Genomic DNA, 21,267 nt, shown 5'->3' with positions numbered 1-21,267 from the left:
CAAATGCTCCTCATGCTCTGCTTCTAACTTGGAATATATCAGGATATCATCAATGAATATCACCACAAAGGTGTCCAGATAATCCATGAAAACCTTGTTCATCAGATGCATGAAGAAAGCCGGAGCATTGGTCAAGCCAAAGGACATGACCGTATACTCGTATAGCCCATACTTGCAGGTGAAGGCCGTCTTCAGGATATCCTCGGAACGAATCTTCAGCTAATGATAACCCGAACGTAGATCAATCTTCGAGAACACACAAGCACCCTGAAGCTGATCAAAAAGATCCTCGATGCGAGGCAATGGATGCTTGTTCTTGATGGTGACTGCATTCAGATCCCGATAATCGACACACATCCTCTTCGCGCCATCCTTCTTCTCTACAAGCAATACAGGAAAAGCCCAAGGAGAGAAACTACGACGGATATAACCCTTGGCTAGCAACTCGTCGACAGTCTTCTTAACTTCCTCATGCTCGACGGGAGCCATACGATAGGGCCGCTTAGCAATAGGAGCTGTGCCAGGCAAGAGATCAATAGAAAACTCAATGTCGCGATCAGGCGGCATACCTGGCAATTCATCCGGGAAGACATCCGGGAATTCAGACACCACGCGAATACCATCCGTGGGTCTAGCCTCCATCTGATAAAGAAATCCAGAAGGCTCTGTGGCACCAACAGTAACCTCCTGACCATCCGGTGCTGACAGAAGAACAGTCCTCTGAGCACAATCTATCCGGACTCCCCACTTAGCAAGAGTCTCCATCCCGAGGATCACATCAATGCCCTTGGAGTCTAGCACCATCAGATTCGCACTGAAATCTACCCCCCTTATGGCCACACTGACTCTCGGACAGAAGACATGCGACCTCAACTGTCCTCCCGGTGAAGATACTAACATGCACCTCTTTAATGTGCTAGTAGGAATACCATGATGCTCAACAAAAGACTGAGTGATGAAAGAATGCGTAGCACCAGTATCAAAAAGCACTGTAGCAGGATGGGTGTTGACCATAAACGTACCAATAACCACGTTAGGAGCCTCGGCCGCTGACTCGGCCGTCACGTGGTTCACCCTGCCCTGAGCTGGGGCCTTGGGCGGTGCTGCACGCCCCTGCTGTTCTGCCTGCGCCTTCCGAGGATAGACGTTGGCGTAGTGCCCCGGCTCGCCACAGTGGAAGCACACTCGAGGAAGTGCAGCGGCCTGCTGCCCAGGAGGAGGAGTGGGCACTTCCTGCCTCGGAGCTGGTGGAGCCAGAGGCGCTGGAAGCCTCTGACCCTGTCCTGCCTGCTGCTGGGGACGAGGAGGAAACTGCTGCCGCTGCTGGTACTACTGGGGCGGCCTCTGCTGCTGCTGCTGCTGTGGATGCTGATATCGGGGACGAGTGTTGCTGCCCGACGAGGATGGAGCCATCTTCCTCTTCTTATCCTCAATCTCCTGGCGCTTACGCTCGGTGTTGAGGGCAGCATCAACCCGTTGGTTGAAGTTGTCGAAGCAGTGGTTCAGCAGCGCATACTGGATGTGATCATCCAGTCCCTCCTTGAAATACTCCTGCTTGTCGCTATCACGGGCAACGTCAGCAGGGGCATAACGGGCCAGCTGAAGGAAATGGTCACGGTACTCCATCACCGTCATCGTTCCCTGCTTAAGGGCACGGAACTCCTTCTGCTTCATTTTCATAATCCCCTCAGGAATATGGTGGCTTCTGAAGCGCTCACGGAACTGGACCCAGGTGAGAGAGTCGCGGTCCTGAGCCGGGTAGGACTCCCACCAATCAAGAGCGGAGCCTCGCAGCTGCCCTGCTGCGTATAGAACCCTCTCCCAGTCGTCGCACTGCACAACAACCAACTGGCGCTCCACCGAACGAAGCCAGTCGTCTGCCTGGAGTGGGTCCGTGGCATGAGAGAAGGTCGGAGGATGACCTCTCAGGAAATCCGCACGCCGATCACGGGGCTGAGGCGGCTGTGGAGGCGGTGGCTGGGTATGGATCTGCTGCAGAGCCTGAACGGTGTTGTTCAGGGTCGCCATCATCTGCATCATGGAGCTGGAAGAACTGCTCCGGGGTCAGTGGTGGCGGCAGCGGCAGCGGCTGACTAGTACCCTGATTGTTCTGCTCCTGCTGGTCAGAACCGGAACCGGTGCGCCTAGTGTTCACCATTTGTTTGTAGCAGAACGAAATTTATAAGAGATAGATATTGTATGATTCTGGAAAGGAACTCTGACAGGATAGAATAGGGAGTAAAGAATGTACGGTTTTAACCCCCACGATCTAACTCAATTTTATTATTCAGTTCAAGTTGTGTTAGGGTCGATTTGCATGAGCAAGTTTAACTACTAGACTATGCAATCAACCAAAAATCCAAATCAAACATTTGCACAATAACAAACATTCAATATTCACAACTTGGTCGAGTTTATCACACCACTCGACTAACACACTCGTTCTAGCGTATTTTCGTTGGGATAGCTTAAACTTATAGCTTACAGGGTTAGACACTCAGACCAACGTCTACGGAAAACTCAAGCTATTTCTCAGAAGAGACAGAAGAGATAGCAAATCAAGGACTTAAGACTCAAGGAATAGAAGTAGGAAATGGTGTTTGAAGATTTACGGAAGCAAGGCAAGAGAAAAGAAGTCCTAAACTCGTCCAATTCTATCTAGGCTTCGTCCTACAGTCGATATGGCTCTGATACCAATCCTGTCACACCCGATTTATAAAGGACATACATTGAGCAATCATATATGCGCCAGGATCAAGTAACGCATATATACAACAGAATCATCAAGATATCATAACACATACCACGAATAACAATACTATAAATCGTAAATGAATTATTTTATTACAACCGAATCAAGAATCGGTTCAAGAGTTGCGGAAGCGTAAAAGAGATACATGTAGAGCTGGGCGCCACTGGGACATCGACTGGGAGACAAACGCCTAGAAGTCATCGAAGCCGCTGACGTAATCCTCCAGGTTGCCGGGCACTGAGCAGCAGCCAAAGATATCCAGGAGAACAGAAGAGTAGAGAGGCAAGGGTGAGTACAAACTCGTACTCAACAAGTATAACACCAACTATGAGGCTCTAAGGTTGGCTGACTCGACTGCATTAGCTTTTAGTCTTGGCAGAATTTTATTAAAGCTATTTACTATGAGTGGATGGATTACCATAAACCCGATTGCATAATAAATTAATCAATATTAATTAAGAACTACTGAGAACCATCCAAACCGAAACCACCCGGGGAATCTCCCTAATCAAAGGTTGATAACCCCACTAATCAAAAGGAGGATCTGGGCCGCTCATGACTGTGAGCACAGCTGATATATCAGTTTTACTCTCTCGAGAGGTTGCACAACTTTACCCACAAATCGTGAGCTACGCTAGTTGTTCATCACACTTCCTTAGGTGTGATGGCTAGCAAGCACACTACGAGACCGTTACAAAGGATCACGTTGGTAAGGTGTAACCGCTAAGGATTCTGGATCAGCGACGATGGGGCCCACCTCCGGGGGTACAAGCACACAGCACAGACCAAGCCGGAGGAGCAGGGACCATTGAAGCCTACCACCCCTCTTGCCCACGCAGGTAAGTTACTCCCGAACCAAAATGACCTAATTAGTAAGTCAAGACCGTCCCATTCCAGTCTTGTGGTTGCGCGATTGTCCCAGGTTGTCGCTCTATGAACCGGTCCTTATGGAGAGTGGCCAACCAAGCACTAAGCACCGTGCTGGCCCCCTAAACCATGTTTCTAACAAAACATCTTTTAAGGAGACGTGAGCTGCTCAAGCACACAGCACAGAGGGCCATTCTCAGAGTTAAGTTGCATATAACCATTAATTAAATTTAATTAAAAAGGACCATAATATGTGAGAGCGCAGCACCTAGCACAACTAACCCAAAATGCAACCCAAGGTATAATATACAGGATAAAAGTGGCTAGGAAATTCTTATAGGCATATAGTATTAAAAATGCAGTATGAAATTGTATTTAAAAGTGATAGGATGTTCATATTATACTTGTCTTCCTCAGAGTTGTCCTGCTGCTGCTCAAAAGCTTCAGAAGATGGTGGCTCCTGGTACTCGTCCAAAGGCTCAGCGTCTATTCACGATCACCAAGCATGGCCCACACATACACACATGCACAAACAATAGCAAACTATAAGAAAACAGTACACCAATACAATAGAACAGCACACAAAACTGGCCTAGAACCATTCTACGCGTTACAACGATCGCGTGGGCGCAAGAATCACCTAAAATGGAGCTAAGACGCGAAATCTAGGGCTAAAACAAAGTCCAGGAACTAAACTGTAAGAAAAACAGAGCTACAGGGGGGTTCTGGGCAAAAACCAGGGCTCTGAACATAAATAAAGGGTAGATCTGGGGTCTATCCTGCAAAATCACAGAGCTTGGACGGCGGGCACTAAAACCTGAAAGCTCAGGGGATCAAAAGGGAAGAAAAGGACCTTTCTACAATTATTTTTGAACTATAGGTGGACTGCGGGTTAATTCTTCAAAAGGGCAGGGACTCTTTAGCAGAAGGGTTGAGCTGAAACAGTACCTCTCAATCTGGGCCCTCGGATCTAACGTCTATGGCCCAGATTAGATTCTAACAGCGAAACGGTATCTACGCGTATCGGCCGTCGGATCTCGATCCGACGCTCCAGACTCTCCCTTAGCTCGGATCTAATACCTCCCGCTGGATCGGAGATGGACGGCCCAGATTTAAAACCCAGGGCGAACCGGTACGCGTGGATTCCGTCCGTTGGATCCAGATCCCGTGGCTCAGATCTAACCCAACCGCGATCTAATCCCGGACACTGGCTGCGGATCGGACGGCTGGAAAGGTTTGGGCGCTCGGGTGGCGGCGGGGGTCGCCGGAGCTCGGCTCCCGCGGCGGCGCTTCGCCGGAGCTGGCCTATCTTGGCCGTCCGGCCTCCATCCAGGACGAGGTCAAGCCCTGGAGGTAGAACACGACGTGGGGAACTCATCTAAGCGCTCAAGGAGGCGAATTAGGGCTCGGTGCTGTGCTCCCCACGGCGGGGGCGGCTCGGGTTCACGGCGGCAAGGGGGACGCGCTCGTGCAGAGGGAGAGAGGGAGGGGAAAGAGGTGCGGCGCGTTCCTTACCATGCCTGGAAGCTGCGATGACGGCCAGCGGTGGAGGATTGGCGGCGCCGGGGTGAAATTGCGACGACGCGGGGCTCGGTCGACGGCGGTGCTGTCCTCGGTCGAACGGCGGCACGGCAGCGCAAGGGCACGGGGGAAGCTGGGGAGGGTAGTGGCGACTGAGGGGGAGCGCGAGAGAGCGGCCGGGCTAAGAAAAGGTGGGGTGGCCTCGGCGTGCGGGTCGTTCGCGCAACGGCCCCCGCGCCTCCCGCGGATGCGTTGCGGCTTGACTCGATCCGAGCGCGGGCGGCTTCTAGAAGGAAGAGGGGCTCGGTTGCTGGCTAGTGGGGCCTTGCGAGCGCAGGGAAGGGAGCCCCGGGTGCGGCGGAGCGGGGCCACGGGCAGTGGCCGAGCAGCCGGCCGGCGGAGGAGGAAACAGAGGAGGGGAAGGAGAAGGGGAGAGCGGGGGAAAGAAGCTGACGTGCGGGCCCCGGCTGCCAGAGAGAAAGGGGAGAGGGAGGGCGCGGCTCAGGCTGGGAAGGGAATGGGCCGGCGCGGCCCACGCGGGGGAGAAGAGAGAGGGAGAAGTGCTGGGCCTCGGGGAGGATTTGGGCCGGGGAAAGAGAGGGAAGGAAGAAGAGGGCCGCGGGTGAGGGAGAGGAGAGAGGTTTGGGCTGACTGGGCTGGGCTCTTTTCCTTTTCTCCTTTCCTTTTTCTTTTCCTTCTGCTTTTCTATACTCAACTAATTCAAACAAATCTAATTGAATTCAAAATACAATTTAATTTCAAACCTATAAACCCAACACAATTAAAACAATGCTGCAGCATGAATGCACAAGCAAGTTGATCCTATAATAAATTTTATTTTCTTGTGTTATAAAATTACTTTAAATGCAAGATAAACCAAGGAAAACTCTAGAAATTTTATTTAAGCCCAAATGAATTCATTAAAATTTAAGGAAATTACCTTAGGGTGTTACAGCCAGCCAGGTGGGCTGACGGCATGGACCGACGGCGCGGCACGAGGCCTGGCGATGCCTACCGGGGCCTCGGCCAAGGGGGGCGGGGAGCGTCGCCAAGGCCATAGCGGGGTGCGGCCGGGTGGTGACCCGCCGGGTTGGCAGCGGTTGGTCAGCCCGGGAACGCGAGGACAGCGCCTGGCTACGGACGACGGCCACCGGTCATGGCAGCACAGGGAGCAACACATCCATCGCGGCGGCAGGAAGGAGCGAAGACGAGGCCAGCACGTAGATTCAGTGGTGGATAAGGTAGGTCCGGGCATGGGAGGTGCGGATCCGGCTCCTAGTGGCCTGCGTCAGCACTCCAGCAGGGAGATGCGACCGTGGTCACCAGGTGTTAAGGCTGAGGAAGGGGTCGAGAGGAGCAGGGAGAGAGGAGGGAAGGGGATGAAGGGCGGGGCCACCGCCACCGCCCGCCCCCCGGCGGCGAGGGCAATGGCCAATGAGGTCCGGTGGGGGAGGGGCCGGCGGCGGTGTCTGGGTTGCCCCCGAGTTGCCTGGGAGGTTGCCCCCGAGTTGCCTGGGAGGGGTGACACGGGGGTCTCTATATCTGTGCTTTGCGATGGGAGGATTGAAGCACCGGTTGCTAGGGTTAGCTAGCTGTGAGCGAACAGGGGATCGGTATGGAAGAACGGCAGGAAAGCCGAAAACATGACTTGCTTTTCCTGGGATAAGTACGTTGTACTCCTCCTTTTGTTGGAAATTGGAAATTGTAATACAAAATGTTTGACTTAATTAATTAATAAGGCAATTTAAATCTTAGTCCGTCTAACACTTTGAGAAAAAATATGCACTTGATCTTATAAGGCCAATCTTAGTGCGCAGTTACCAAGAGAGCTACAACAGTTTGATATCGGAATGAAACCACCTCCCTTAGTGCACAGTTTTATTGCACAATTTTATACACAAGCTGCAAATTTAATTGTTGATTAGTGTTGGGATCAAATGTGCCATGTGAACTATGTAACACTTTGTAAAACAAAGTATTAGATGTTCAAAAATCACAACTCAAAACTTGCTTAAAACACGAAATTCACCCAGACAAACAGAAGACATCCATATGCATGTAGCTAGTATATTCTCACGCTATTTCTTCTCCTGAAAATTAATCCTCGTTCTAACTAGATGATTGGTTCGTAGCCTACATAAGGATGGCTACCTACGTACGTATATCCGTATCTGACTTGAGGCTGTACCGGCTGATGGATGCGCGACATGTCACTCTCACCTTTACCAGCGTGACATCTGCTGCATCGGAGGTACCAGACATGGTGTTCAACGTGCCGCGCGTCCCTCTTGTCCATCTCCACCTTGTGCTGCGTCTGAAGATGAATTGCAAATTTGCAATGCCATAAAAGACTCCTTTTAAGTGTGAGGGAATGACATAACTGTACTGACATGAAATTGAATGTGCAATTACCTGCATATAGAGAGAGAATAGCACAAGGTCAGCACGACGGTGTCAATCTGGAGATGCCAAGATGGACTAGAGTTAGAAAATCTGGCAGATTGAGAGCCTTACGGCCAATAGACCAAGTTAGACATGCAGGAGATGACGTGCGCGACGTCTGAGAGCGCGTTGTTGCCGATGATGCAGGCGACGAGGGAGCAGATGCAGGCGAGCTCTGTTGCAGATAGAACATGAAGGCCTGCAGAGATGAGGAAGAGATAACTGTTACTCTCGAGTCTCGACCGGTGGTGTGGGGAACACAGCTGCGATTACCAATCCAGGTTATCATCAAACTAATTAGCAGGGTGCTGGCGGATCGAGGCTGGAATCACGCGCGATGGTGCAGTTGTCACACTGCGTCGTCTGGATGTTGAACTCGTCCTGCAGCAGGAACCGGGTGGACGCCACCGAGTTGCCGAAGCAGCAGAACACTGGGAGCGGGAGGTATTTGGGGAGGCGGCACGGGATGGAGGCGGGAGCAGGGGCCAAAAGTGTGCGTGAGCATGGGAGCCAGATGCGGGGCGTGGGGGCGGAGCAAGCGCGGGAGCCAGGCGCGGGGGCCGAGCGAGCTGGGGAGGATTGGGATGGTGGCGGAGCGAGAAGCAGCCGATCCCGGATGAAACCAAGATAGGTTTTAGTGCAGAGTTTCACCCCATGTCATCGGTCAGGTAACTGGGTTATGAGCGTGTTGTGGTGACGAAACTTCTCTTCTCTCTTCCGTCCTAACTTTCTCGCCAAATCAGCAAAATGCTGATATGTTATGATCTTTAATGCTTATGAAACTCCCATAATACTAGCACTGAGGATTGACCTAAATATCAAAATGCATCGTGGTTAAATATCATTGGAGAAGCAATTCCACAACACGGCAGGGCCGTTTGATCGAGCGCTAGTGCACTAGGGCGGTAGGCAACCCCTCCTTCCCTTCCCGCCCTCCTACACTACATCCGGCAATGATGAGGTCCAGACAGTTTGGGGGATCGGGGATATGGGACCGATGGCGCCGACGGTGATACCTGAAAAACTTATATGAAGAAAACTAGAGACTCCCTACGCAGATACCGTTTAATGCAAGAGAAATTGTTTCTCCCTCCTTTCATCTCTCTTCTTGTTAACTCTACTGCTATTTTTTTACTTACATGGCAGCACATCTAAAGCTATGAAAATCAACAGAAAAGAAGGGTTTGGGAATGTACTGATAGGAGAGTCTAGGAATGGTGGTGGACCGTCATATCAGATGAAGAACCATTAGATATTATCTAGTAAGATAAAGAGGGGCAAGAAGAGACAAATCCCAAGTGTGGATCATGTCAATGAGTAATAGCACTGGCACCATGTAGAGGTGGGTAGGGTAGGGCATGGAGGCCAGAATTTTACTTTATTTGCAAAGATATTTGTGAGAGGCAGGCTGCCATGAAAAATTATAATATTTTAAGTTGCACCATCTTTAAATTTCTCTAACGGCCATTCGATCAAAAAGTGCATATTGTTTACGCCATGCTGATATGGTGAGCATGAAAAGACCACTGGGGCCACGGCCAACCCACGGTGCCAACAAGACGCTGCAACCCAGCGAGGATGTCAGGATCCCCACCTCCCCAATGCCGGCATTAGTAATCTATACTACACTTAGGATTTTCTAAAAACATATCTTAGAAAGTTCAGCGATCGTATGTTGAAGATCTCGAGGCGTATGTTTATAATCCATATATACACGAGATTTACTCCTATTCAATCGATTGAAGAATTGCTTTTCTCTCAATCGACGTGCTGGAGCGTCAGATCCGCGATGGACAGAGCGGATCGACCTCCGTGTAAATTATTTGTTCGGGTCCGCTTTTGCGTGCTTTATGTGCCCGTTACTAGCCATCGGGTCCACTGTTTACTCCAGCCGCCCGTTTAGCTCGCCGGGTCGGCCACACTCCGCTCCCCTCTTTCGCGAAGACGCCGCAAACTAGCGCAATGTCTAACCCTAAGTCTGGACCATTTCTCCGGCGATTTTTTGGTCATTGTGTCCCGCCGGCTAGTCTCCTCCCTCCTCCGCTCCTCTTCCATCCTCCGAGCAGCCTCTCTCTCCGGCATTGGGCAGGTGTGCTAGGTGATCGGCACTGCCGTAATCTGCGATTAGATGAGAGCTCCCGCCCATCCGCCTTGTGCTCGAGGTGGCGAACTGGCGCAGCACCTTTGGCAAGAACACGATGCACACCATCGAATGGACAGGATAAAGGAGCTCATTCGAGGCCAGCGCGTCCTCTACATCGGCTCCGCCATCACCGTAGGAACGCCCTTGATTTCTTCCTTGTTGTTGACCGTGGATTCCATTTTGTGATGGTACAATTCTCTGGTGAAATTTGAATCTAACAGTGTTAGATTTGATCTGGGCACTCATATTTGAGTAGCCAGTGATTAGGTTTTTAGATCCTCTGCCAGTGAATGTCTATTGGCAATCGATTTGAGATGCATATGTCTTCATTGGAGTAGTTTTGGTTCCATTTCTAGGCAGATTTGGATTAGGGGAGCCTAATCAAAGGTGCTTGCCTGATGTAGTGGGGATTTTGATTCAATTTGTATTATCACTTCATTCTTGTCTGACCTGTAGTTCTCCAGTTGTCCCCGTGTAGCTGAGGTCAACTGCAGATGTTAGCTACAAATGCGTTCATAGTAGTGGTAATCATGATGGCTGTGGACGTGGGGGTGAGGATTTCATTGTTCAGTGAGCATGTTCGTTTTACCGGAACTGTTGCTATGCATCAGATGTATGTAGAAACAATGGTATGATCTCCCTGTTTCTCTTTCTTCTGTGGGTGGCCATCTGCTTAATTAGTGTGTTGTGTGTTTAAAAGTCAATCTTTAATTTACATACATTTTTAACTATGTGTCTTTTCATTGTTCACTCCCATGCCCGCCACTTTTCTTGACATGCATGTTTCCTAGCGACAAAGAGAAGTTAGGGTGTGTTTGGTTGGGGCGTGGCTTTTGGAAAAGCTGCTGTGAGCTGTGGGTTGTGGAAAAGCTGTTGTGAAAAATCTGTTGTGGGAAAAGCAGAAGACCTTTGGTTAGAATAGCTGTGAGCTGTGGAAAACTGTGTGTTGTGGGTGAAATACTTATAATGTCTCTGAATGTTGGTGGGACTGTATATAAACCAAAATACTCGTACAAACATAATATGTTCACTATTTCGCATGTGAATGTATCTTTTGGAAAAAAAATATTAAATTTTCTAAGTTTTTCATCCACATGGTTGTACCTCTGAAATTAAATAAAAAATAAAATCAGCAAGGCACAATATATATCAAATATTAGTGGAAAAATATCAAAGTTAGATTATTGCACTTACGGCAAGGTGTTCATTCCACCATTCTTCCGAGCAGTCCACGGTTTGTTAATTCCACTATTCATCCGAACAGTTCAAATATGATATTATATTTAAACTCTTAATCTTGCAAATTGGTTAATGGAATCTACCATATTCTTGCAAATTATACAGACCTCAGCTAGCGGGCGGCTTGGAGGCGTCGGGGCGGCAGCCGGGCCGGGCGGCGTCAGGCGGCGCGGCGTCGTGGCAGCAGCCGGGCCAGGCGGCGCGGCGCGGGCGGCATCGGGGCGGCGCGGGGCGGGCGGCCAGGGCAGGTGGCGTCGGGGCGGCGCGACGCCGGATCCAGACGGGGCGGCGTGGCGGCGGGTGGGCGGGGCGGCGGCGGGCGGCGTTGGGGCGGCCGGGGGCCGGGCAGGCAGCGGGAGGCGAGGGGTGGGGGAAGGGATGGGGACGCTAGAGCGGATGGGGACGGGAGGTGGATAGAACGAACCGCTTTTTCTATAAACAGTGGCAGGTGAGTAATTTTTTACACCAAAAGCCAATAAAGCAGGGGGAGATGCTTTTACATTTGTATTAGGGTGAAAGCTACTTTTAGGCAAAAGCAGCTGGGCCATTTAAGCTCTTTGGTTGGCTTTTAGCTTTTACAAAAGCAAAAGCAGGTGCAAAAGCCCAACCAAAGACACCCTTAAGCATGTTTGCAAAGTCAGTATAGATTTATTTTATTGGGGTGGAAGCATGAACCTCTCGATTATTCCGGTGCGCCATATCCCGTATCATTTTTGGCTTCCTGTATTTTTTATGCTCCATTATTCAGTGCCTTTGTTTCTTTTTTTGTCTTTGTGAGGTGCTTTTCACTCTGTCCTTGATTTGGAAGGGACTACCAAGTGTCAGATGCTCACCGTCCCCTTAGAAAAATTTACAGGCATAGAAAAATTTATAGGCATATACGAATATTACACTGTTACAATTCAAAAAAAAGTTAGTATTGTAGAACTATAGTTTTATTATTGGATAGCGAATATGTACTTGCCAAGTTTAAATACAAAATCACAAACTAGTACTAAAATTATGCCATGGCATATCTGTATATTTTTTATGGCATATATTTTTTAAAAATTGCATTTCTGCTTTCTTTTAGTCTAATGGCCTATTAAAACTTGCATTTCATGTATTTGTTTTTTGACACAAGGACTTGACATATTTTTACAGGATTTCTTATCACTTTTATGAAGTGTTGTTATATTACTAAGGTTTTTTTGAAATAAGTTATATTACTAAGTAATCATAGAAATAGAATCACAAGAGTCCTGTAAATGTGCATTTTTTGTGTTATTGACCCCATAATACCTTGCAAAAAATAGCTGTCACTAGTTACGAGCTTAGTTACTCTCACAGACAACTAATTTACTATTGTAGAAGTTGTGTAATTTTTTGGAACAAGATTATTGCAAATTGTACTTTCTTGTGTCTTATTTCTTTTGTATTATTGAGTAAACTTTTGCTTCTTTTTGACTTTTCTGTGTTGCTCTTATGGGTTTGCACTTAGTGCCAAAGTCATTAATATGTACTTCATGATGGCCCTAGTTGCGGAGCTCCACTGCCAACATTTAATTTAGGGAAGCTCAGCTATCCTGATGGCCCTAACTATGCTCCAACCCTGGCTGACCTGATCAATCACTTAAAGACGCTGAAGAATTTTTCAATAGGCTGAGCTGATTATCTTTTTTTTATATGCGAAAATAACCTAGCTACTTGGAAGCTACCTTTATATTTGTTGCTTCGTGTTGTTGTACTGTGTTTTATTCTCATGTATCATATTTGTTGTTACTCAACATTATAATTTCTCATGTATTTTTGTTTAGCTCTGACTTCATGGATTTAAGCTTTTAAAGAGTAAAGTATATTTATGCAACTACGGTAAATAGTTAACTAAAGTCAAGGCTGATATGATAAATAGGCTCATTCGGTCAGGAGAATTTTATTTGTAACTTTGTTGTCAGCCAAAAAAATATATGTAACTTTTTTATTTGTTTGTTATTTTTGGGCGTTTTTGTTTGTACTTTAGCTGGTAGAAAAGGAAAGCTATAAACAATTACTTATCCCTGCTTACTTGTTGCAGAATGGATGAGCTTGTTGGAACAGTCAGATGAATAGAAACAATTACTTTTTCATGGTAGTAGTTGTTGGATAAGGTGTCTCTTTCAGGGCTTTGTATTTTGTTCTTACCGTTTGCCCTTAACACAGGTAAAATGCAACTTCGGAATGCTGGTTCTTTAAGCAGATATCTGTAGAAGAGGTTAATCGGAATGCTGTCCCTTGGAGATTGTCCATATTATTATTTGTAGAAAGGAACATGACTGGATATCTATAGTATAGAGGATATACTGTTTTTTTTCTCAAGTTGTGCACTTGTGCTTCTGAGTTTAAAGCGGCATCATTAACACCTAGCCTCAATTAGAGGAGCATTGAGTGTTTGATACTAGTTTGAGGCCAAATGTTGGTTTGGTTCTCATGGCACCTTGTTTGTTACCCCACTTCTTAAAATTGAAACTAACTTGAGATATCGCACTTTGCTGTTCTAGATTCATCATTTCTTCATATTGTTTGTCCTTTCATCGGGCACATGGAAGATTCTTTCCTCTGGAGGTGTTCAGATCCTATTTTTCCGTGACGCCTTTATTTCATAAGGTTTTGGTATTGTCTATCAATAAATCATTTTGAATCAATTCTCCTTTTTGGTTCTCACATATTCAAAGTTATTATTGAATTAGATGTGATTTACGTTTCCAGTGTATATGTGTTTCATGTTACTCTATTTCTCGCTTCATCTATCAGACACCAACAATTACTTACTCCCTTCGTCCCAAAGTACAAGACACTCTAGAAATTCTATGACAGATTAACAAGAACGTAAAATGACCATATTTGCCCTTTTGTATTGCCCATATTTAGCAGTAATTGATTCTTACATGCACATGCACTTTCTAAATAGAGTAAGATGACTTATTTTCTAGGATAAATTTTGAATACTAGAATGACTTGTTTTAGGATGGAGGGAGTACATATCTTTGAACCTCTCTTCACGTTATACGTGGATGTCTTGTTCTTGGTAGATGTGGGAGTAGAATGTTGTTTTTTGCATATTGAAAAATGGCCTGGCAGTAGGGGCAGATTTTTGTTTTTGCAATAGTGCATTTTGTAATTCTTACCTCTCTTAAGCCTGAGTGCCTTTGATGAATCGACATATGTGAATGTGGAGAATGAATTTTTTGAAGGTGGGCACATTGTTGGATAATTTTTCATCATTTATACTTGGATTTTATTTTATTTTATTTGGCAGATAGCAAATTTTGTTGTGTAAAAACACATGTAAGCAGCAGCATCAGGAAGAATGGATTAGAGGACCTCATTATAAGTATAGGAGTCATTTTTGTGCAATATGAGAGCTTTATAAGATTTGAGACTTATTTATATAAAAGGTATAGGGATTTGAGTGATTGTGGTTTCTGTAACAAAATTTTACTTGTAACTTTGTTATCAGCCCAAAAATTTTGCATGTAACATTTCATTTTTGTTATTTTGGGTTTTCTGTGGTACTTTAGCAGCCAAAAGAAAACACAAACCCAGAAATTTTGCATGTAATTTTTTTTCCAGCCCATAAATTTTACCTGTATGTTTTTTATTTTTACCATATAGTTGATAAAAAAACACACAAACTAACAAGCAATTTGTGGACTCAATGTCAAGTACTTAGGCCGGCAACAGCAACAGCCCTATTAATAAGCTCCTAACCAAGCCCAAAAATGCTATCGGGTCGACGAACCACCATTACGCCCGAATATGGTAGTGTGCAACCCTTAACGGGTGTGGTGCATTACACTGCGGGCCTGATAACAACAAGCAAACAGAACGATTGTGCGGCTGCAGACGTTTGATGAATATCCCGATGGTGGTGAAGATGATTTTACGGATATGCTATTTTTCAGTCGACTGACATGGAGATACATCCAATACCAGAGGGGTTCACGGGGCAATGGCAAAGTGCTCGCCCATCCACAAGGTCACCGACGACGCCCGGTGGGCCGTCGAGGACCTCTTCGACCGACTATGCATCGTCGCCCACGCCGCCTTCGTCTACGCGGGCTTCCATCCCAGCAGCGCATCGGCAGCGAAGCTCTGGTCGCTCTCCCGCAGCTACTCCGTGCTGCCGCCGGCGGCGGCGCGCCACCAGGACGAGGCCGCCGTCGTGCTTCAGCTCTACCGACCGTGGGGACGGAACCGGAGAGGCCGAGCCCACATGGCGTTGCGAGCCTACGTGGTCACGGGCACGGCTAGCGGCGGCCGGTACATGGAGCGCCGCGAGCGGCTCGGCCGTGCTGCCCTCTAGGCCATCCTCTCCGGCGGCGCCATCGACGAGACGGCTCACGCGCTCAGGGTAAGGGGCGGGCCTAGGATTTTAAACATGGGTATTCAAAATTTTGAAGAGCAAATTTTTTTTGACATCCTAAATCCTAGTTTTTGGCATGTGTAATTGATTGTAGCATCAATTTAAAACTAATTGACTAAATGTATAATATGTATCAGTACTGCCAATTTTATCTAGCAAGTTTTTTCTCTTCTAACTTATGCAATTGACATTTTTACACCGATATACAAGTCCAAGAAGTATAATTAAATTTTGGAACCACGACAAACTTGAAAACGGAGGAAGAAGAGCAAATCACTAACTGATGCCCCTGTCATGCGCTGGTGCGCTCGCCGCTGGGCTGCTGCTGGCTACCGTGGAGGCGCGGAGCCCCTGCAGGCCCTGCGCATGCGCGCACACGCGCTGGCGCGCTCGGCCGCCGCCGCCTCCACGGCGCCTGTGCAGGATCTGCGCGCCCGCCGCCAGCCGCCAGCCGCCAGGGAGGCGTGGTGCCCGTGCAGGCCCCAACGCTGCTCGCGGCCGCCGCCGGCCACCGCGAAGGTGCCACGCTCCTGCAGGCCCCAGCCCTGCGTGCGGCCGCAGCCGGACACCGCAAAGGTGCCAAGCTACTGCAGGCCCCAGCCCTGCAGCGCTCGGCAACCGCCGGCTCCTTCTCTGCTTCGTGTTTGGAGTCTCAACGATGCGAGATGGGAGCTAGGGAATAGGGTTTGGAGTCAAGGAGTGGTTGGGAGCCGGCTCGGCTCTTTGGCAGACCCTGGTGTAAAAATGGGCCATTATGGGCCGTTGTGTAGGGGAGGGGAGGGGAGGGGAGACACTATAGTTTTTTGGGCCGGAAGAGAGAAGGAGACTGACATGCTTGTTATTGTGTAAATTTTTTGTTTTTTAATACATACACATGGTATATACTATATATGTAAGAAATTTTGCTCAAAATAATGGGTATTCAACTGAATACCCTTGAATTGAATTGGGCCCGCCCCTTAGGGCACTGGCAGGCTCTGCTGGGGAGGAGATGTGGAAGCTCCTCGCGAACCGGATCTGCCGAGGTCTGTTCCTCTACGCGTGAGAAGCGAATGGCGCGCCGGTGATGCCTGACTTCGCTCACTCCCCGGCGTCGTAAAGATGGCGATCTTAGAGAAGCTCGAGGTGGAAGGCCAAGTATGAGGCCATTGCTAGTTTCTGCCCATACACTAGTACAGAAAGGCTTACTAGTACCGGTTGGAAAATCTCCGTTGTCCCAGTTTCCCAACCGAGACCGCTAATCTGGACTAAAGGCCCGGGGCCTTTAGTCCCGGATCTGACGACAGGGACTAAAGAAGCCCTTTAGTCCCGATTGGTAAAGGCTCCTAGCCGCGGCGAGGCAGGGATCCCTTTGGTAACCGGGACTAAAGGTCTTTTTCCTTTCCGTTTATTTCTTTTTTGTTTCAGTTATATTTTTATATTCAAAATTATGTAATATTTTATAGTATTATTGTACCTTCTTATACGCGTGCTTGTTTGAGCTGTATATAAAATCTGCTGATATATACCTATACTCTGTGGCCCGCTATAGAATCTATTCTATAGCCAGTCCATCCGACCGTCGTGAATGTCTGATCCAACGAGGGCCTGTTACCATCCGGCTACTGTCGAGCCGAGCGGCGCCCACGATTAGGATTCAATCGAGCGAGCCGGCGGGTTACGACGAGCCGAGCACAGAAATCATTACGACAGTAATTACCATGGTGGCATTAGCGCAAGGGGACAGGAGGCATCGTCGAGCGTGGCACCCGTTACGGCATTGACGACATTAATCGACGAATGGGTGTTTTCAGGCCGGCGACTCCTTCCTCTTCCTGTGCCCTGTTGCCTCACGCTCCTCATACGCAGTCCAATATTACGTAACACCAACAGCCGCAGGGGAAACTAGCGCATGCTGCACAGCAGGTGACCCTGCTACGCCACCTGCAAAGGTGGTGCGATCTGGCCTGCCGACGGGGGAATCGACGGAGTTCCGATGTTCGGCTCCGCCGGCCACGCCAATGACGCACGGCACTGCGGCGAGTAATCATGATGTGTCGCCATGCCCAGGGCCGTTGCCTACTGTGAATCCCACGAGGTTGGGTGAGGTGCCTCCTCTGCAAGCCTGTCACCGGGGACCATGGCAACACCTGAAGCGGAGAGGACGTACACGCGCGTAAGTGTGCTGACCCTGAACTACTTTTCTGCTATATCTGATTGGTTACACTAATATTGAATATAATAAGCGTGACTGATATATCATATCTAGCTTGGGCTTGTTGTGAGTAGTACTAGGAAACGGGGATGCATGAAGGCAAAAATATGTGGTAAACTCGGTTTATTTCAGGCTGTTTTTATTGCATGATTAGATGGAAATAGCTTCTTAATTTGTGTTCCTTTTGTCAGGATCCCGTGCTGCCAGTTTCAGGCTTTTTTTACGTGATTAGATGGAAATAGCTTCTGAATTTGTGTTCCTTTTGTCAGGATCCCTGTTGCCAGTTTCAGGCTTTTTTTTACTTGATTAGATGGAAATAGCTTCTGAATTTGTGTTCCTTTTATCAGGATCCCTTGTTTCCAGAGACAATCGTGCCAAATGAGGAGTTCCGTTTTGACAGCATGGATGAAGCTATTTCCACACGGGCAAGGCAGGATTTGATGTGCGCCTAACCATGACTAGAAATACCGTAGTGGAGTTATCTGCTTGAGTTCTTTAGTGAGATGAAGGCCCAAAACGAATATTTCTACTATGAGGTGCAGGTGGACAACCAATGTGATAAAGAATGTGTTTTGGAGCCATGCTAGCCAGCGTGCAGAATATAGAGATTTTGGAGACGTCGTTACATTCTACACGACATACAAAACTAACATGTAGAGCATGCCTTTAGCTATGTTTGTTGGGTCAAACCATCAACTGCAAAACGTCGTGTTTGGGCAAGCACTGTTGCAGGATGAGCAAGCTAACACATTTGAGTGGTTGTTTGGGGCATTCCAAAACTGTATGTCCGGAAGTCGTGACCCAAGATGTATACTTACAGGTGAGAAATCGTTGAACATGAATTTCTTGAGTGCTACGTAAAGATAATTGTTTGGTAACGTTGTGACCTTTATTGTGGTACAGATCAGGATAGTGCAATGACGGCAGCGATCAAGAAGGTATTCAAGAAAACACAACACAAGTTGTATCGTTGGCACATGCTGAAGAATTATAGGTGGGAGCTGAAGAAATTGTACAAACTACATGACAGTTTGAAGATAAAGCTCCTCCCTGTAATCAATCACCCTTTAACACCTACAGAGTTTGAGGCTGCATGGAAGGAGCTGGTGGATGAGTATGGCTTACAGGAGGATGATACTATTAATGGCCTTTGGGATAGTAGGCACTTGTGGATTGCTGCTTACTTCAAACCCTCACTACGGGAGAAGCCTCATTTGCCGAGTGTCTGACACTCGGCAAAACAACATAAGCACTCGGCAAACCCTTTGCCGAGTGTTGCACTCGGCAAAGAGGAAACGGCAAAGAAAGAGTCAGCAAAGGCCTCTTTGCCGAGTGTTTTTTATCGGGCACTCCACAAAGACTTTGCCGAGTGCCTAATCCTGCTCTCTGCCAAAAAAATGGACGTGACGGCGGAAGAAACGGTGACGGACGTTTGCCGAGTGCCTGAGAGAAGCACTCGGCAAAGTGTATGCTCTTTGCCGAGTGCTGGTGTAGTGACACTCGGCAAAGCGTATGCTCTTTGCCGAGTGCTGGTGGAGTGATACTCAGTAAAGAGATTTATTTGCCGAGTGCCGCGTGAGAGGCACTCGGCAAAGGTATAAATTTTTTTTTGGAAATGTATGTTTTCTCTTCCTTCCCGGTTGGGAAGCCTCGTACAATAGTTTTACAAGTTTACAATAGCTACACAGATGCATCAAACAAGCCTCTTTGGCTTTCTCATGATAAATGCTATCAAAGTGGGTCCATGCTTCACCATCGGACGCATGTACCATCTTGTCAGGATTGTATCGTTTGCCATTTTTGTGACACAAGCCTCAGTCATGTATAACCGCTGGATCCTCGGTATGAACGGAAGGTGACGTAGGATTGTCACGGGGATGTCAAGCTGCCTCTTGCGGCCATCACCAGAGTCTACCTCCATGAACCTAGAGGATTTACACTTTGGACAGTACTTTGATTCTGCGTATTCTTTCCTAAACTCGACGCACCCCTTCGGACAAGCATGTATCTGGTCATACGGCATCTTGAGTGCACGAAGGAGTTTCAATGCCTCGTACATGCTCTTTGGCAGAATGTGATCCTTCGGAAGCAGGCTGCCAATAACTGTCAACATACCATCGAAGGCATCTCGACTCAAGCTATACTGCGACTTTAAAGCCATTATGCATCCAATGGCATCCAGTTGAGAAACCTTTGTCTGTCCGTAAAGGGGTTTCTGTGCCGGGGCAAACATGTCATAGAACACCTTTGCGGTTGCCTCTGGCTCCTCCTCCGTACGTCCTTCAGCGAACTGTGCCTCGTGATAGTCATTTAGCATGTCCGCTACCCCGGCATCGGCATCATAATCCTCCACGCGTGGTCTCACCACCTCCTCTCTCATACGACCGTCTTCACCATGGTAGACCCACCGGGTATAGCTTGCCGTAAATCCATTCCTCCAAAGATGTTCCCTCGTGACCTTCTTTGTTTGTCTCTTCCTGTTTACACAATTGCTGCATGGACAGACTATTTTACTCGCTCCTTTAGCAGCTTCGCCAAACGCCCGTTCCAAGAAAGCATCAGTCTTGTCGATCCATTCATCGGTGACCTGACCCTGACCTAAGCGGCCACTGTACATCCACTCACGATCTTCCATCCTCTAAACATATACAGCCGAGAATAATATCAATTGCATATGATACAAGTTTTCATGAACAAAATAAAGTGACACTGTCGGTACATATGGACAGGGGTACCTCCTGCTAGTGTGTCCAGGCTAAGGGGCGCGAGGTTATCCGTAACCTCGCACCAAGCCTTTGGGTGACGGGGCATACGGCCCGGGCCTGGCTGCTGGGGTCACGGTCTCTGGACCTTACCCCGTGTTCTAGCAGGTCCGGCGCCTCCACGTGCCCACAAGGATAAGGTGCTCAGGAACGGCCACCACGGGCCCGAACCACTGCGGGGTGGTCCGGTGCCGCCACGTGTGGAAGTCGGACCCCCAGGGGGCCTGTGCACCTGGGCCGGCCTCGAGGGCCCGGACCTCCCTTCCCTCCGGGGAGGAGGTCCGGTGCTGCCACGTGCCCTTGTGGACGTGGCTGCTAAGCCAGCTCTGCCACGTGTCCGGTGGCAGCCAGCCTTCTACAGGACGTCAGCCTAACTACCGCATTAAATGCGGGTAGGTGGGGTGTGCGTGCTCGGGTCAGGGCGTGGGCTGTCCACTGACACGTCGGGCAGGTATGCTAACACCACGGTAAGCCCACCTGTTACCAAGGCGGCGCGTCGCATCACCGTGCTGCGGGCGCGAGCAGGCGGTGTATAGTCACATCACAGCGCCGGGCACGTGAGCAAAGGGTAATTATGATCTGCTGCAGGAGGGCTGCGGCGTGCGCTGCTACAGAGTGCGCGGAGGCTACAACATGGCAGGTCAACATTACCCCTTCGCCTGTCAGCGGGAATTGACCCAACAGTGACAGCACGACTTCCACTGTGCATGTCACTGACAGCAAGCACTGTGCCGGTGAAATGGTACATGACCATACTCTGGTAGAAGATATACACATCAGCTTCCCGATTGAGGACTACAGGTAGGAGCTGGAGAGGAAGATTTCCGAATATGTGGCATAAAGGCTCCGATGTGTATTGTGGCAGAACCGCCTGAATTACACCGGCTCAAATATGCAAGTCCTCTCTCAAGGGCTCCATCGTACTTCAAACGGTGTAACCCATTGGTCTGTCGGGTCTCCGCCCGA

At 48.5% G+C, this 21,267-nt stretch overlaps 1 protein-coding gene across 1 annotated transcript in view; it reads right to left on the bottom strand.

Annotated features, from left to right (window-relative positions):
* LOC112873031 overlaps positions 1-14,183 on the bottom strand; it is a 31,432-nt gene extending 17,249 nt beyond the window's left edge. The window contains exons 1-4 of the mRNA XM_025936064.1: positions 14,108-14,183; positions 7,915-8,013; positions 7,658-7,781; positions 7,396-7,491 (exon numbers count right to left, since the gene is read on the bottom strand). Of these exons, the coding sequence (XP_025791849.1) occupies positions 7,396-7,491; positions 7,658-7,781; positions 7,915-8,013; positions 14,108-14,183 (395 nt within the window). The remainder of the gene's footprint in view (positions 1-7,395; positions 7,492-7,657; positions 7,782-7,914; positions 8,014-14,107) is intronic.
* Between the last annotated feature and the right edge of the window lie 7,084 nt (positions 14,184-21,267).

Source organism: Panicum hallii, chromosome 9 (genome assembly GCF_002211085.1).
Source record: "Panicum hallii strain FIL2 chromosome 9, PHallii_v3.1, whole genome shotgun sequence".
Classification (NCBI taxonomy): Eukaryota; Viridiplantae; Streptophyta; class Magnoliopsida; order Poales; family Poaceae; genus Panicum; species Panicum hallii.
Note: the sequence above shows the minus strand (reverse complement) of the source record. Positions and strands in the feature narration are given on the sequence as shown.